Source organism: Dysidea avara, chromosome 6 (genome assembly GCF_963678975.1).
Source record: "Dysidea avara chromosome 6, odDysAvar1.4, whole genome shotgun sequence".
NCBI classification, from domain to species: Eukaryota; Metazoa; Porifera; class Demospongiae; order Dictyoceratida; family Dysideidae; genus Dysidea; species Dysidea avara.
The window spans coordinates 18,165,516-18,184,298 of record NC_089277.1 but is presented as its reverse complement, the minus strand read 5'-3'; the positions used below and the strand labels follow the sequence as shown (position 1 = coordinate 18,184,298).

The window sequence follows — 18,783 nt, the reverse complement described above, 5'->3', positions numbered from 1 at the left end:
TCAGATCTATGACCTGTCTCAGTATGATGATCTGCGTTCTATTCACCAGGGCCGGAAGTTGTTCGAACAAACAGGCCCTGTCAGTTATCTGGGGCTTAGTCTCGACTAACAGGATGAAGTAATACAATTTCCACTCGAATACTATCCGATCACTCGCTGATCACGATGGTCCACACTCTATTCACCCGGGCCAGAAATTGTTCAAATAAACAGGCCCTTTCAGTTGTCTGGAGCTTAGTCTTAACTAACAGGACGAAGTAATACAATTTCCACTCGAATACTATCCAATCACTCGCTGATCTCGCTGTCCGGCTAAGTCAGGGTGTTCAGAGGAACGAAAGTGTTATATCCCTACTGTGCATTTACACTATGGTATCTTGAGCAAAATAGGGATAACACTTCTTATTTTTTTACTGTAATTCAATATCATGCACTACTCCAGCTTGTTTCAGTACTTTTTCGGTCACTGTAAAGTGTTAATAATAAATACTTTAGGTTTAAGGAAGAAAATTCATCCCTCCTGGAGGAAGACTAAGTGTGGCCCCGACTAGACATTGGGTGACCTGCAGTTCGAATCCTGGGGTTGGAGGGATTTTTTTCCTTACTTTGGCCCCTTTTCTATTACACCTTTCCAGCTATAAGTCATTAAGTCTAAGTCCTTGAATTTAGGTTAGGTAATCCTAAGGCTGCAGCACATGTTGCTGTAGACCTTCAGTGCCGGTCACTGTAAAGTATTAATAATAATAAATAAATTTTATCAATGTGCTATGGTCTCTACTCTAGTTGAAAACTCCAAATTTTTTGTGTACTTGTACTTGCTTAGTTTTTGCTTTATAATTCTGTAGCTGCAACTCCATTGTATCAAAAAGCACTGCTAAAATGATCAGCCTATATATATATACACACAGACACTGATTTTTAAGTTATTCCCATACTTGGTTTACCCTGTTGCCGTGAGAAAAGTTCAATCTTTTTTATGTGAATAAACGTTGACTTCATAACTCTGAGGATATTTAGCAAACTTAGAACATTAATTCACCTTTATACACTTTTACTTTGCACCAATCAAGTTGTGCATATGTGTTTTATAACAATTTTTACAAAGTGTTCAAAAAGAAGTCAAAGCTTCCATAGACCCTCAACTGCTTAAGAAAAAGAAACAAACAATAAAATCAAAATTTTGAATGTTCATAATGGCTGATGCAAATTTAATCACATTCTCTGTACGGTCTACCCTATCTGGCAGACAGCTACTGTACAATGCAAAAATGGCATGCTTTGAAGAAGGGGTGATGGAGCTATGCATGCGTAAAATGCTTTTTCCTGTCTATATACCGATGGTGTGGTGTGCTGACTTTCTGTGTGTCTTGAACTAACATACTCTACATTAGGCTTTTTAAGTGTGATTAAAATTTGTTATCTCCTATCCTTCTACTGCTACTGCTACTGCTACTGCTACTGCTACTACAATATACAGCTACTTACTAACAAATGTACCTGGATTATCATAGCCAGCACATGATTGTAGATAATGTAGTTGCAACTCATTTTTACTCCCAAATGTCATATGGCAGAGAGGACACTGAGGCATGTCATCATCGATAGGTGTAACAGCTGTTCCAGTGACACTTTTTGTTTGTGAAGGTAATGTCAAAGATTTGGGTGATAAATCATCCCTTTGTAGCAAATGTTCAAGTTGTGAAAAGTGTTTCGCTGTATCCTGCATTTGAGCTGTTATTGAACTCCTATCAGCCTTACATTGCTGGAGTGTTTCATCAATGGAACTTGAGGTGGAATCCGTTTTACTCATGCGATCTAACAATTCTTTTACACATTGTTTTTGAAGCTTTAAATCATCGTTGGTGCTTTCCAGCAAATTTGCAAGCTTTATATTTTGCTCTACTAATAATTTAGTCACATTCAAAGGTTGACTTTGTTTAACTTCTGTAATCTTTCTTTTTAACATACTATTTTCATCACGCAGTAATTTTTGCTTTTGTTGTTCAGATTGAAATTTTCTTTTGGCTGTAACTTGTTGATCACTGACTTGCTTTTGCAACCTCACTTGGTTATGGGTCAGTTTATCAATGGTACCTTCTAGCTTTTTGTTCTTCAAAGCACTAGCTTCTTTGGATTCTTTTTCTTTAGCAAGTTTAGCGTGTAAAGCTTCTAATTCTTTGTGTGCGTTGTCTTGCATTTCCTGCATGTCAGCATTCTTTTGCTCTAACTTTAGGCTTAAATCATCTTTTTCCTTCTGTGCTGTAATGCATTCATTTCTAAAATCTAAGGTAGTCTTCATGGTACTTTTAAACTTTTTCAAGCTTTTACATAATTCAATAGCTAATGGACGACCCTCACTTTTACTTAAACACTGTAGAATGATTTGATGTAAAGGATTGTTCTTTTCCAACTGTTTTATGTGATGCATCCTTCTGTTAGCTTCAGCATCAAGGTTAATTGAGCCCCGCACTTCAGGGAATTTACCAGTTGCTATTTGTAATGTGACCACTCCAAATGAGAAAATGTCAGTTTTTGGAGAAATTTGTGGAGGGTTTTGCCCTATGACTTCTGGAGGCATGAAATAAGGAGTACCAAAGCCTCCCGCTGATCCAGCCTGCAATTCTGGTGATTTTATATGCTTGGCCAATCCCAAATCACTAATCTTTGCAACCAAATGATTAGTCAGTAAAATGTTATTACTGGACAAATCTCTGTGAATGATGGGATCCTTCTGACCATGAAGAAAGCTAAGACCAACAGCTACATCATGTAAAATACCAACTTGTATATCAAATGGTAAAACACCACGTCTTTCAAGCAGGTTAGTGAGGTTAGTATCCAACAGTTCCATTACTATGGAAGGAATGTTAGTAGTGGAAACTGATACAAACCCTAACAGCTGGACAATATTGGGATGGCGTATTTGTTGCAGCAGCTGAATTTCTCTTCCCAGCAGTTTCCAGGTTTCGGCATGATGTTTGGGAAAGATATCAGTGTGAAATACCTTAGCAACACAAGGTAGGCCAAGCCATTCTGCTTTAAATACTTTAGCATAAGAACCTCTTCCAAGTTCTTCATTTAAGTTTACGTCAACTCCTTCAAGCATCTCATTATCTTTTAGTAACTTTGCAATATGCCTGTGATCTATATTAATATTTATTTATACAACACATGTAACACACAGCATGTATGGATATAAGCCCAAATACATACTTATTCACTATGCATATTTTAAGTATAATACAAAAACCAAGGAATTTATTTTTCTAATTAACTGGTGGTCAGAGAGTCTCTGCGTGACTTCATTTTGCAGCCACAGGTCTCATCAGTTGTTCTAAGTATTAGTTAGAAAGGTTTCTATGCTATTTAGAGGCCCAAGGACGATGTGGGGGAGGTTACCCACAAACTTAATTACCGAGGCCACAGGCCGAGGTAATTAGTTGTGGGTAGCCAAGCCCACATCATCTGAGGGGCTCTAAACAGCGTAGAAACCCATTCTAAGTGATTTAGAAAATTTCCTAGGTTAAGAAAGAGTGAGAGAAATGGAAAACTGTGTGTGCTAGCATTGGGATGTATCCCGGGCTAAAAAGATGCTTGTCTTGTCCAGAAAGTAAGTGATTAAGAAGCAAATTGTGAGTGATAGCATCAAGATTTATCCATGTTTATTGTGTCAGCGCCACACTGTGCCAGACATTGGTATTGGATGCCTAGCTGAATGTTAATGATGCCTGTTTTGTCCAGAAAGTGAGCTAACAGTAAGGACATTTTGTCTTTGGCTTCGCCAATTTTCGTTTGATGAATTTAGTACACAACCACCGGTGCAACCACAGCTTACTAACTATCTAGTAACCCCACCACAGGTTTCTACTGGATTTAGTAACCTCAGACATCAAAGGAAATATGTGACCAGATCTGCAAAAACCCGACACAATTGTACAATCCTAAATTTACAGTATAAGAATGCAATGGGTGAAATACTTGCATATTATTGAAAAAGTTCCGTAAATTTTTTGAACGTGTTTCTTTTAGTGAAGGCAGGGACTAACAATAAAACCCTGGATATCATCTTATTTGCCTACTCAAGAGCAGTTTGAAAATCTTGTTTTGTTGCAGTAGACTAAAGGACATGAAAGGTATGGCGTTTATTTACGACATGTCGAAGCGAACGTACGCGATCAATCTTTCTTCACAAAATTTCCTTTGTATGCGGTGAAGAAAGGTGATAAAAGAATAAACTTACCCACTAATCGATTTCCCTACTCATGGCGAACACTATATATTACCCCTATATTTGCTGTACAAATTAATCTTTCTGTTGTTGCTACTTTGTAGGGCTGTCACTCCTAAAGTTATTGGCATATGAAGCTGAAACTTTGCCAGAGCATACACGTGGCTAAGTAGACTATAAATATTAAAAACAGGAATTTGAAAAATGCACACTTGTGTCAGGTTTTCATAAAACCGGTCACACATTACGTATAATTTTTTAAACTGTGATAGCCTTGTGTAAGGCATTGTGATAAAGTACGTATAGCAACCCCTGGCCTTCAGTTAGTAATACCATAGATAATACAAGTAATAAAGGATTGGCAACGCGCCTATTAAACCTGTAGTGACGTCACGTACAATCCTTGTTACGGTACGTCATCCAGTTAACGCGCCCTCTCACCCGTTACTAAACGCACTAGGCCGCTTCGTTCCTGTGCCGTAGCAGAGTACTACTCAGTAAAGACGTAAAGCTTAGTTCAAATGAACGTGCAACTACTAAGGTGAGTATCTGATGTAATAAAATAGTGAAACACACTGTCATTTTTAACCCAGCGCAAGATAAGGCCCACTGCTTCATGGCTTTTCTCAATTTTGGAGTTTTAACAAGGAAACTAAAGTGCTTTTTTCCGAACAATGTATAAAGAATTAATTGTAACCGTTAATAGAGTGGAATGCTTTGTTTTGTGTAGGCGTACCACTTACCAAACTATGGTTTGAAGCTATTTCATTGTGCTGAGTTTTGGAGTTTTATCGTGGTACCATGTGGAGAAACATCAAGTTACTATTCAGCACAAGAGAACTCGATGTTATGGTGGTGGAACGCAAATATGTACGAGCTCAAATTCAGATGTGGCATTAGCCATCAAAGTATGTGAAAATGGGGTATAAAAGGTGTAGTGGAATGGAGCATATTATCAACACGAAGGAGCTGTTGGTGGTAAAGAGTAGTGTACCATGACTTCAAGCTTAGACAGGGAATAATGAACGTTTTTGTAAATGTAGCAGCTCACAGCAAATACCATCCAGTAGATATCAAGTGACGTCCTTGTGTTCGTCACAATGCTGGAAACTGATGTTGTGGACTAACATCTAGCTAGACTCTGCTATATTATAACAATTGATATAAACAATGGAAACATATCTGAACTCCTAGGGACCACCTGCAGTTCAGATACCTGATAAATGAAGTTTTGTATGAAATCTCTTAAAACACATTTGCAAAACATGAAAAAAAATCATTTAACTTCTCTAATAGAACACTCGCTACTCTAATAAAGCATTCAATGATTTCAAATATTCAGATCAGATAAAAATCACAACCCTAGGAGTCACAAATGACATGGGACTCTCACACACAATCTCAGAAAGAAAATCTTAAAAATTCTGAACTCTGGAATCACCAGTTATTTTTGCTTCTGTCTTGATTATAAGAACCATATGTGACAGACACATCCTTTGAGGCTTCCAGGATGGCTTAGAGTAAGCTAGATAATTGACTGATGGATGCTCCATTAATTTATTTGTGCAAAGCACACCTGCATCTCCATTGAGATTCCTGAGGTCCTGTCAGTTACTCATTTCATGCAATAGTAGCAATGAAATGATCCTCGTAAACACCTAGATAAAGATTTATATTATTCAAATGCTTGAAATCCCTAAAACATTACACAATTTAGGGATGTTAGTAGAGAGGTCTCTCACTCAGTGAAATATTGATCAAAGTTCAGAAATTTGTCAATTATTTTTTTCGAATACTTTCCACATACCTAAAACACCAGCCATTGCAAGATCTACCATGGCTTCTGGAGTAAATATGGCCCCTTGGTATGGTTTCCTACAAACAATTAGCCCCAGGTATAAAAGGAGATTTATTTTCTGAAATATCACCATTGAAACTTGCTGCAATTTTGATAGCCAAATTTCAAGGATTTTCTGAGTGACCGACCCCTGGAATTCCCACACAATACAACACATACCATGGCCTAATGAAACAACACATCACATGTGAACAACATGACGAAAATAGAATGGAGTGTTGAACTCTTGTCCTCCACACACACACACCACACACCACACACCACACACACACCCAGAGCCTAAGCCGGAAGTTGTGTGAAACAATTATTGCCACCCAGAAAACCAACACTGGGATGCCTGTGTACCACTCAGACACTAGAATCTTGTGCAGAATCCTCCTGGGACAGGTCTAGTAATCCACAGGACTGTCCAGGTCTAGATCTCACAGGGAGAAGTCGCAGAACCCAAAGTCACACAATGACCACAAAGTTGAGACAAGGACAGTGAGGCAGCATAGCCAAGTGGCTAGAGCACTGGCCTGGTAATTGAAAGGTTCCAGGTTTGATTCCCAGTTATGCCAATCTGGTGATTCCTTGAGCAACAAACTTTACTCATATTGCTCCAGCTGTATACAGTTGGAGACCTGGTGAGCTGTCATAGCAACATCAATGGGTACCTGGTGTTTACTGGGGAAACAAATGCCCAATATACACACAATATCCATCAGTCCATTAAAAAAAACACATTGCCACTGGATACATAAGGTAGTATGCTGCTGAAGCCCTATTACGAACAGCCAATCGGCTTAAACCCTGGTTTATATAGCCCATCCTTATTTTGACCTACTGCAGCTGGCTACCAGGAGCGCATCGAATTTTTCATAGGATTCGATATTCCTGTGCCACGGTAAATAAGACTCCAACCCCACGACTCACCAAGTTGCTGCCAGCACCCAAAATCCGCTAGTTGATAGCTCACTACAATCGATACTGGTTACATCTTGGGTTACATGAGTAGCTCCTCTCTACTACTGGATAGCGAAATAACAGCACTGGGAACGATAAAGCTGAGTATTCATTCTGTGGGGTAGCCGTATCTATGACGATAGACACGCATAAGTTACATAATAGGTCACGCGACCGTAACGAGGATTGTCTAATAGTTGCTATGCGCGTTGCCAATCCTTTATTACGTGTATTATCTATGGTAATACCTGGGAGGCAGTTGTACCATTGTACTGTATAGTAGGGATATCCCCTCCAAAGAAAATGGCACCTTAAAATGCTGCCCTTAAAAATCATCAGAAGAGTCCACAAGCACCAGCAAATCACAGACAATTGCAAGAATCAGAATACTACAAGCAGCTTCTACAGCAAGTACCTTTGGAGGAGCTACAAGCATTGCTTGGGCCCAAGGTGAAAATGACAACATTTGCAGTCAAGTTGCTTGGAGAAGAAATTTGGCCACTTCAAAAATCAATGGGTTCATTGAGAATTGAATTATTGGTATTAGAATAAGCTGGAGTAGTTACCTATACATACAATGAAGTGCATTGGTCTGTTTAAAAGGCTTCATTCATCTGCTTGTATAATAGTTAATATGTATGGCAATACTTAATTCAGGTACACAATTTCCATTGAAAATGCTTCAGATTCAATCTAGTATCATTCAAATTTCAAAATTTTCCAATTTCAACATTATTATTTTAACATGCACCTATTGTTGTACAATTGTGAGAGTGGTGCATCATGTACTTGGTTGTCTGTACCTACCCAAACTTTACAAAATGCTTCAGAGAGCCATACCTATAATCTAAAGGCAGTATATAAAATATCTATTATACTGACAGAAATATGAATTTTATGTGGAAATGTCTCCAAATTGCAGTATTTTAGCATCTATTTTTCAAAAATTTCCTGGGGGGATGCCCCAAGACCCCCTAGTTCCACACACCTCCACCCAAGAGATTACTACCTTGAGTTAGCCCCCCCCCCTTTTATAAATCCTAGATCCGTCCCTGGGGCTGGCTAATTATGCTGGCATAATTTTGAACATAATAGGCTAGTAAAAGCATCGCCAGCATAATAGGACGATTTTCAAGATTTTTAATTAAAATGTGCAATGCGTGCACTAAACATACTACGCTTAATACTGCATTTTATCTCAAAAATGTGCAATGTTATTATTTTTATTATTTCTTGACTGATTAATCACACTTCGTGGAAATAAGATTGTAATAGAACAGTCACTTACTCTAATACAGCAGTCAGGAATGGTTGATATACTGCAGTGTACAAATGGAAGGGCATAATCTTGATTTTGAAGTACAATTTTGAGCAAAATACGTATAGGCTGGATTTTAGAGTACTGCTCAAAGGCATAATAGGCTAATTTCAAAGCATAATTGGTCCAAGCCTATGGATATTAAAGCCAGCGAGTCATCAGTAGCTAGCTATAACTTACCATGTAGCTATAGTAGCTTTAGCTACTTAATTCCTGTGAGCAAGATAGCCTACACAAAGTCAAACTATGGTACAGCTAGTACAACTAAATGTGACATTCATTCATGCATTAATTTCCATTGCATCATATCCAGCCCAAGATCCTAGACAGTTGTGCAACTGGCCATGGGCAAAGGTTGCATACATGTGTAGCAACAACATATAAAAGCACAGTTACATACCCAGTTGACCCGTATAGGTATACGGACGTCCGGTTGTGCAACCAGACAAAGGTTGTGTATCTGTGTGTAACATATACGCAAATATATTCATAGCTAAGTTAGGCTTCTAATAGCAATGATGTTTCTTTCACAGTTACTGGTAGTACCAACAAAGAAATACTATGTTACAAGCACAGGTGGCCATTGGAAACAAGGAAATAAAACAATGGTTCTCCTAGCCAACCTTTGAGAAAATATTCAAATCACAGGTTAAACACTGCAAGTCACATGCCAAGGTGAGATTTTGCTCATTCAACCGCATTTGCAGATCAACCTACAGTGCATGCCTACGCAACACACCTTTAGACTCATGCCCAGACTGCTTTCTCTGGGAGAGGGGGGGGGGGGGGAAGCTTATGGGCTGGGACTCTTGTACACCATCCGACACCATTTGAACATTTGGAAATCCTAAAATCTGGAAAGACCTACAAACACAGTTATTTTCATCATGCACTCAATTACAAAAACATCAAGGGTGGTGACTGAAGTCCCAACTGTGAAAACACAACAAAGGTGGGCTTTTCAAGAAGATGCTTTGAAGTAATTCACTGCTGGATGTTTCGTGAATTAATCTGTACAACTGAAGCACTAGTCTTGCATGGCCAGACCCTATTTTCCTAGGGTGGCACCTATCGATTTTCATTTATAAGTACCCCCTCAAAAAGGGTCTGATCCAGAATCAATATACCAACTCGTTTTTCTAGGGTTTGGGATGTTTAATCAACTTTCATCATAAAAAGTATACTTCTTTTAAATTTCAAGCCACATATGCACTGGAAATGCCATGAATAATATCTGGTAGCAGTGATGTGAGACACAGAGGTTTTTTTTTTATGGCTGAAAAGGACACAAATTGATTCCGTGTTCAATTTTTCTCTAACCCTTTGGTTTCACAAGGAATCAATCCACGTACTTCAGTTGTAGAAAAACAGCCTCTGTGTCTCACACATCACCATGGCCAGTAATCATTCATGGAATTTCCAGTGAGTACATGGTAAAAGGCAGTGTTGGGCAAGTTACTTTTTAAAAGTAACTAGTTACATATTACTTGCAGCTGAACTATTTAGTTACAGATTACCCATAAAATAAAGTAACTGTAATAATATTACATATTATATTACTTTGTGTCCATAGCCTTAAGCTGTCACGTGTGAAACTACCACCTTATCACGTGACACAATTGCGTTGTTGGACAATGTGCAAGTCTTGATATAAGTTAGTAGCAGGTGAATAAGCCTCATTTAGTAGGCTTCATTACTTCGTTGTGGCTAGGCGTTACTCAGTGGGTTACTAACGGGGTTAGTAACTTTGTTACTTTTAGTAATAATATTAGATTCGTTACAGTAACTATATTACTTAGGTAACGCATTACATTTGCAAGTAAAGTAACTTGAGTTATATTACCTGTTTTTATAGCGTATTTTGTTATATTACTTTGTTACCACAAAAGTAATAATATTACGTAACGCGTTACATAAGTAGCGCGTTACTCCCAACACTGGTAAAAGGGAAGTATACGCTTTACGACAAAAGTTGATTAAATATCCCAAACCCTAGCTGAGGGTGTGAAAATGAGTTGGTATATTGATTCTGGACCAGACCCTTTTTTGAGGTGGCACTTATAATTGAAAATTGATAAGTGCCACCCTGAGAAAATAGGATCTGGCCATATGTGACTACTGAAACATGCTTGTGCTCCTATCAAGGCTTCTCTAGTCCCCTGTTGTCTACCGTCCCCTTTCCAGCACAAGTAAAAGTGAGAAACAACTAGTAAAAGGAGATTATTGTATTTATTGAAATACCAACTAAATATTTTGAAACACTGAAATATTGGGACTCACGTACACTATTTTGGGCTTTTAGGGGTCATGAGATACTCCTTGGCTATTTCCCTTTTGTATTTGGGGGAGGGTCTGGTATACTCCAATACCCAGTGATCATTTAAAGGGTTGTAAACATGATGTTTTCCTTGTTCCTTGCACCTGTTGCTGCTACTGGTAATTTCTGTGACAGGTGCACAAAATATACACAAGGGGGAGACACACAAGCACTCACTGTAGGTAGATCTGCAACCACAGTCAAAGTCCAACTAAATTCATGCCAAGTCAACGGTCAGGGTAAAAATTTCCAACCCACAATCGAAAAGTACTGAAATCTCATCGCTAAGTCACCAGTCAAAGATTGAAAAAGGCTCTACATTTCGGCGGGTCAAGAGTTTGACTGCAGTCACAGATCTACCTACAGCACATGCCATAGAATGTAGACTATACGCATACCTAGTCTCGCCCCCAGACCATGTAAGGAACTGTAGTTATAACTGTTTAGCATTTGTATTGTAGGATAGCGTTTGTAATTAGAGTGTGGTGACCACAAGGGTCTGGTGACACACAATACAAACTCTTGGCAGTGAAGTATACGACCGAGGAATTCATCAGTCACCAATCAGATACACACACACAAAAACATGTTTTGCTCTGTTCGCTACTGTTTACAACCCTTCAAACGATCCCCAAAATCAGATGAAATGGCTACAGGAGTTACACCAGACCCTTTCCCTCTGTAACGGTGCTGCCTGTTCACGTCTAGAAACAAACCCAAGGAGTTGCTAGCAAACAACTATAAATTCATTGCTAACTACTCACGTGATACTATATATCGCATACATACAGCGGTATACTATAGGATACTAAATATAGGTATGTCTGGGTAAAATGTCTGTTGTTACACCTCCATCCAAATACTAAAGAGAAAAAAGTGGTCTGGATATAAGACTATTTATACAAACACAACTAGTTGGCATAAAGGTAGGGTCACATTTGGCTATACCATAGATAGTATATTTGCTATATACGGCTAGGGTTTCCACTCAAAATAGGAAGGTGCTTCATTTTGTTGTTTTTTTTTTGGAGATTTTCACACAGATTTACCTTTAAGATAAAGCAAACAAGTGCTAATTTGTTATTGGAATGTTTGTAGCAGTCACTATCAGCACAATGTTAACATGTGTAACTATCCAAAAAGTGATCATGAGACCAAAAATCCCTTCATATAGAATTTCCATGGAACCTCAGCCTTTTTCATTGTTTTGATGATTTTCATGCAGGCTGACCTTAAGATAAACCAAACAAGTGCTAATATATTATTAGACTGTCTATTACTTTCAATATCAGTGTATAGCGCAGTTTTAACTGTAATACCCAAAAAGTGGTCACGTGGCCAAAAACCCATTACAGTTATAAAGGATGTGCTATAGCACTACAACATGTAGAAGTTGTGATATCTTAATTTACTAAAGCTAAGTTCACATCAATAAGATTATAGCTAATTCACTTTAATTCACACTCTGAAAGTATTACAAAACAGCACACATTTATATAGTCACACTAAGAGAATGTTCTAGAACTACAAAGGAAATTAAAAGTTACTAAAATAAGTATCAAGTACAAGAAACTAAAAATAGCTAATTTTATTCATGAACATTAGTCTACATACTTACAGATTATTGTCTCTATATAGTTCAAAGTCTACAATACCACATCTCCTCCCTCTGTCAAGAGTGACTTTGTCCATCAAAGTTAAGTGTAAGATGGTCAGGAGGTCGACGTTGCCTTAATGGATAATATCCTTCAGGAGGTTCTGTTGTAGCTGGATTAGTGGTATGTTGTTCAGTGGTAGTTTCAGAGACAGTGGTATCCTCTGGTGGTGAATAAGGATAAGTGTCAATGTCAATAGTGTCAGATGAGGTGGTAGCAGGTGTGGCTATAGCCTTTGGAGTGACTATCCTATGACGTAGTTGGTCTATGTGACGTTTGACAGTTCTGCCATTATTAATTGCAACACTAAAAGTCACTGGACCCAGTTTCTGTAGAATCACACCAGGTATCCATTTGTGTGGTCCATTGTATTCTCTGACAAATACAGAAGTGCCTGGAAACATAGGTTGTGATCTAGAATGTTTGTCATGATGTTGCTTCTGATCTGCTTGTTTAGATGTCACTTGTTGTTTTGTGTTTGGCATCATTAAGTCAAAACGTGTTCTCAGTTTTTGTTTGAAGAACAGTTCACAAGGAGCAACATTAGTGGTGGCATGAGGAGTTGCACGATACTCAAACAAGAATTCTGATAAATGGTGGTGAATTGATTTGCCATCATTGGAACTAGCCTTCAGGGTACGTTTCAGTGTTTGTACAAAGCGTTCAGCAAGGCCATTTGAGGCTGGATGATAGGGAGCACTGAGAATGTGTGTAATACGATTGCCTTCTAGAAATTGTTTAAATTCTGCAGATGTGAATTGAGGACCATTGTCCGATACTAATTGTTCTGGCAATCCATGACGAGCAAACAGTGACCTTAGGACTTCAATTGTCTTTACAGAGGTAGTAGTTGACATCACTTCTACTTCTGGCCACTTTGAGTGTGCATCTACAACAATAAAAAACATGTGACCCAAGTATGGCCCTGCAAAGTCAACATGAATACGTTTCCATGGGGTGTCAGGCCATATCCAAGGGTGTAGAGGTGCTGCAGCCGGATTGGCTTGGTTAGCTTGGCAAGATTGACAAGATTTACCCAATTCTTCAATTGCTTTGTCTAGTCCAATCCACCAAAAGTAGCTTCGTGCAATTGCCTTCATTCTTGTGATTCCAGGGTGATTAGCATGAAGAGATTTCAGTACTTGTGAATGAAGTGTCTGTGGAACAATCACACGCATACCCCACATCACACAGCCATTCTCAACACCAAGTTCATTCTCACGGTGTTTGTAGGGTTGAAGTTCCTCTGGTACCTTGGTAGGCCATCCCTCTTGCAAATAATGGTAGACTTTGCCAAGTATGGTGTCACGCCTGGTATTTTTCTGAATATCTCCAAAAGTTACAGGAAGAGCTTGCACTTGTGCAATGTTAAAAGTGGTTACACACTGAGAATCTAAGTCTGGAAGTGTTGAAGGTAACGGTAACCTTGACAGACCATCAGCATTACCATGGTTTGTAGTCGACTTGTATTGGATAGTGTAGTCATATGCTGACAGTAAAATTGCCCATCTTTGTAAACATGCAGCTGCTAGAGAGGGTATTCCCTTCTTTGGTCCCATGATTGTAACTAATGGTTTGTGGTCAGTTATGAGAGTGAAATTACACCCATAGAGGTAACGGTGAAACCTTTTAACACCAAAAATCAGTGCCAGAGCTTCCTTTTCTAGCTGTGCGTAGTTCTTTTCTGCACTTGTTAATGTATGGGAAGCAAAAGCTATTGGACGTTCGGAACCATCTGAGAAAATATGAGAAATAACTGCACCCACTCCATATGCAGAGGCATCAGCTGCTAAGGCAATTGGCAAATTGGGGTTAAAATGAGTAAGTACGCAAGCTGAGGTTAGCTGTTTCTTGGCATTCTGAAAAGCTTTGGAACACTCAGTTGACCAACACCATTTCTTGTTTGATTGTAAAAGTGAGTTCAAAGGGTGTAAAAGTGTTGACAAATTTGGAATAAATTTTCCATAATAGTTAATCAAGCCCAAAAATGATCTAAGTTGTTGCACATTGGCAGGAGGTGGGGCTTTCACAATGGCCTCTACCTTCGAAGGGACAAGTTCAATACCATCCTTAGTTATCACATGTCCTAAGTACTCAATAGACTTAAGTAGGAACTCACACTTCTCCAGTTTCAGTCTGAAACCATGAGTAGTCAGTCGAGTAAACACCTGTTCAAGGATACAGTGGTGACTGTCTTCATCTGAGGTACTGACCAATATGTCATCAATATAGCAGCACACTCCAGGAATTCCTTGTAGGACAGTGTCCATCAGTTTTTGGAAAATAGCTGGAGCTGAGGAAATGCCGAAAGGCAATTGGTTGTAAGCATACAGACCTTGATGAGTGTTAATAGTCAAGTAAGGTTTTGAGTTGTCTTCAATTGGCAACTGTAAGTAGGCTTGGGACAAGTCTAGCTTAGAAAATATTTTCCCTGACGATAAGGTAGAAAACAGCTCTTCAGGAGTTGGTAGTGGAAATTCTTCAACTGACAAAGCTTGGTTGACGGTCACTTTGTAATCTCCACAAATATGAAATTTCCCATCTTTCTTTGGGACTGGAACAATTGGTGTGGCCCACTGGCTATGAGGAACCTTAGAGATTATCCCTTGCTTTTCTAGCCGATCAAGTTCTTGGCTGATGGCATCTTTGATTGCAAAGGGAACTGGTTGTGGTTTGAAAAATCGTGGAGTAGCATCTGTGAAGTGAAGCTGTGAATGGCTGAATCTTTCCAAGTTCTTTTGAAAACAGTGTCTCATGCTGCTGTAAAAGTGAGTTAAGTGGCTTCAGTTTAACTGTTCTTAAGGTGAAAATGTTGTGCCAGTCAAGTTGGATGTGTTTCAGCCAATTTCTGCTTAGGAGACTTGGTCCATTCCCTTTAACCACTAGCATCAGTTTCCTTGTTTGGTTGCCATACTTCACTGTCACATTGAGTGTGCCCTCTACCTTCATGCATTCATCCGTGTATGTTTTGAGTACCAGATTAGATGAGTGTAGAGTTTTGTTTCTAAACAAAGCTTGTTTTGTGGCTTCTGATCTGACAGAGAAAGCTGCCCCTGTATCAACCTCCATGTCAAGTTTCTGTCCATTTAGAGATAATGAAACAATAATGGGGTCAGCAGAACGAGTGTCCACTCTATGGAGCCCAAATTCATCTTCACTGCTGTTAGCATTTTCATCAGCAGGTGGTTGTGTGTCATCTTGTAAATGATGGGTCTTTTTGCCTTTGATGTGAGTTTTTGTTTGTCCAGGAGTTGATTTAGTTTGAGGGACTTTGGTATGTGAAGCCTTAGAGCGACAGGCGGGGCGATATGTCCAGTCTTGCCACAATTGTGACATTGAGCCTCTTTAAATTACTAGGCGTTAGGGAGAGCACATTGGCACTCCGTGAAATTAAAGCTCACGTGATCTCACGTGACCTGATGACGTCACACACGCCCACGTTGTGTGATATGTCATCGTCCGGGTGCATTCACTCCGGACTTGCAGCTCCAAGGCTACATCAAGTGTGAATTTCAGTGCATCGTTTTTATATCCCTCCTAGCTGAAATCGATGGTGGGTATCTATAAACAACGTCTTGAAAACGTTTTCAGACTGTACTGAACTTAGAAAAAAACTGAAAAGTCTCGAGCGAAAAAAAAAGTGAACTATAGCGGGAATTGAACCTTCGACCACTTGATTTCAAGCCTCATGCACTACCGCTTCGCTACTGTGACTACCTGTATAATATTTACTAATTCTAGCTATAAAAGTCTAACACTATTGAGCCCTAGTTCCCTAATCCTAACAGAATAGAAATGATTGCCTAACTCTTACCCTAACCCTAACCTAGAAGATTATAAATGATTGCCTAACTCTTACCCTAACCCTAACCTAGAAGATTATAAATGATTACCTAACTCTTACCCTAACCCTAACCTAACAGATTATAAAGATTGCCTAACTCTTACCCTAACCCTAACCTAACAGATTATAAAGATTGCCTAACTCTTACCCTAACCCTAACCTAATTTTTACTACCCGATGTGACATTAAAGTTAGTCAGTTCTCTAACCTCGAGACGAAACAGGCTCAGGAAAGTGTTCCTTCACTACCATTCTAATCTATAGACTAAATAAAAGACTAACCAGTCGTATGAACATCCATACTGTATTCCGTGAGGCATTTCATCATTACCTCGTGGCCAGGAAGACCAGACTAATCACGTGATATAGATTACGGGATAATTTACGGTATGCTAATGTGCTTTCCCTAATGGTTACTCTTTAAATTTGCAGTTTGCAGCATTGTGATTTGAACGCCCACAACGGTAGCAGCTTTCAAATTGACGGTTAGAGTTTGCTGGGCGTGGTCTTATTGCATTGATTGTGTCAGTCTTCTTAAATGATTTAGAGTCTTTATCAGCTGACTCCATCCCCCTCGCGATTTCCAAAGCCTTAGGATAGGTCAAGGTAGTCTCTGCTAATAGACGGTGTTGTATGGCTTCATGACGGAGCCCACATACAAAACGATCCCACATACAAAACGATCACGTAAGGTTTCTTCCAGATTACCTTTGAATTTCACAATGAGTAGCAAGCTTCCTCAAGGCTGCATCATACTGTGCAATTGACTCAGTAGCTGTCTGATCACGTTTATGAAAATGAAATCTTTCTGTAATTATGGAGCGTTTTGGTTCAAAGTGATCGAGTAGAGCTTTTGAAATAGCTTCAAGTGATTTTTCACCTGGTGTAGCTGGAGCAAGTAGATCACTTAGGAGAGTGTAAATAGGAGCACCAATTGAACTAAGTAACACTGCAACTTGCTTCTTAGCATCAATCTCATTGGCTTCAAAGTATAAGGTTACCCTTTGCAAGTATGACTTGATAGAGTCTGATTTTCCTGCAGTTTCCCAAAATGAGTAGCCATAGCGTGAGTATATAGAAATTCTCGTCGCCAATATGTGATATCTTAGTAGTAGCTAATTTACTAAAGCTAATCAATAAGATTATAGCTAATTCACTTTAATTCACACTCTGAAAGTATTACAAAACAGCACACATCTATATAGTCACACTAAGAGAATGTTCTAGAACTACAAAGGAAATTAAAAGTTACTAAAATAAGTATCAAGTACAAGAAACTAAAAATAGCTAATTTTATTCATGAACATTAGTCTACATACTTACAGATTATTGTCTCTATATAGTTCAAAGTCTACAATACCACAGAAGTCTTCATTATAAGGCAAGGAAGTACACTAATGGTGACTTCGGTCACCAGTGATTTTCTAATAAGCTGTCTAATTTACCTATTATGATATTTTTGGTCATGTGACCACTTTTTGTATGTTTTTGTGCATTAAACTTATGCTGATACTCAATGCTATACAGGCAATCCAATAATAAATTAACACTTGTTTGCTTTATCTTAAAGGTCAGTCTGTGTGAAAATCACCAGAAAACAACAAAAGGATGCACCTTCGATCCTATTTTGAGTTGGAAACTGGCCCCATATAGCTACGCATCTATTATACAGTTAGTCTCGCGTAGCCAGACCGCTTTTTTCTCTTTGTCATTGGGTAGGGAGAAAAAAGGGTCTGGTCCGGTTCGAATCCCACACTCGTCTTGACACTACCCGGATAATGGGGTAGTGTTAACCAAAGAAACGTGCAACATCAAAGACGCGAGCGGCTACTATTTAAAGGATGCATCACGTTTCTTTGGTTAACACTACCCAATTATCCGGGTAGTGTCAAGACGAGCGTGGGATTCGAACCGGACCAGACCCTTTTTTCTCCCTACCCAATGACAAAGCGGTCTGGCCACGCGGGACTATTATACAGTAACTTACCTGACATCTTTAGCGTCTTGGTGACTTCTCAATTGCCGAAGCTGAAACCGAAATCTCGTTGCGTTGTCACCGATTCAGTACGTAGCTTCCGGGTTGGGCGGGGCCTGTCACGCTGCAGGTGGTCCCCCGCCGCAAAAGGTCTGGCCGGACCAACTACCGCGCCTCAAGTAGTCCGGCCGGACCATCTAGCAGATGGTCCGCCCTGGTGCAACTGGTGAAACAGGGGCGTAGGGAGGGGGGGTTCCGGGGGGTTCAGGAACCCCTCCTGTAAAATTTAGACTTCTGCAAGCAGGATCCTAACACACCATTTAGTGTGGCAGGACAAAATGAGTGAGCAATATAGTGTAATGGCACAGCACAACAATTGATAAAGCTTATATTCATCTCTCAGGGAAGGATTTACAGAGGTGACATGAGCCCTCTTCAAAACTTGTTAAAAAGATCGATATACTCTAATAGAGCAGTCAGGTATATACTCTAATAGAGCAGTCAAGTATACTCTAATAGAACATGCATTTAAATATCCATGTCCATATGAAGTTTTTCAGACATTCCAACATTAAATGCAAAACTTAGCACGACCTTATACTGCTATAGCTTTAGTTTGCAGTGTTTAAAGATATAGAGCTCCA

General features: G+C 39.3%; 1 protein-coding gene across 1 annotated transcript in view; it reads right to left on the bottom strand.

Annotated features, from left to right (window-relative positions):
* Window positions 1–18,253, bottom strand: part of LOC136257604 (serine/threonine-protein kinase TAO3-like) — a 31,002-nt gene extending 12,749 nt beyond the window's left edge. Inside the window, exons 1-2 of the mRNA XM_066050848.1 lie at window positions 18,152–18,253; window positions 1,498–3,144 (exon numbers count right to left, since the gene is read on the bottom strand). Of these exons, the coding sequence (XP_065906920.1) occupies window positions 1,498–3,144; window positions 18,152–18,158 (1,654 nt within the window). The 5' untranslated portion in view covers window positions 18,159–18,253. The remainder of the gene's footprint in view (window positions 1–1,497; window positions 3,145–18,151) is intronic.
* Window positions 18,254–18,783: the final 530 nt, after the last annotated feature.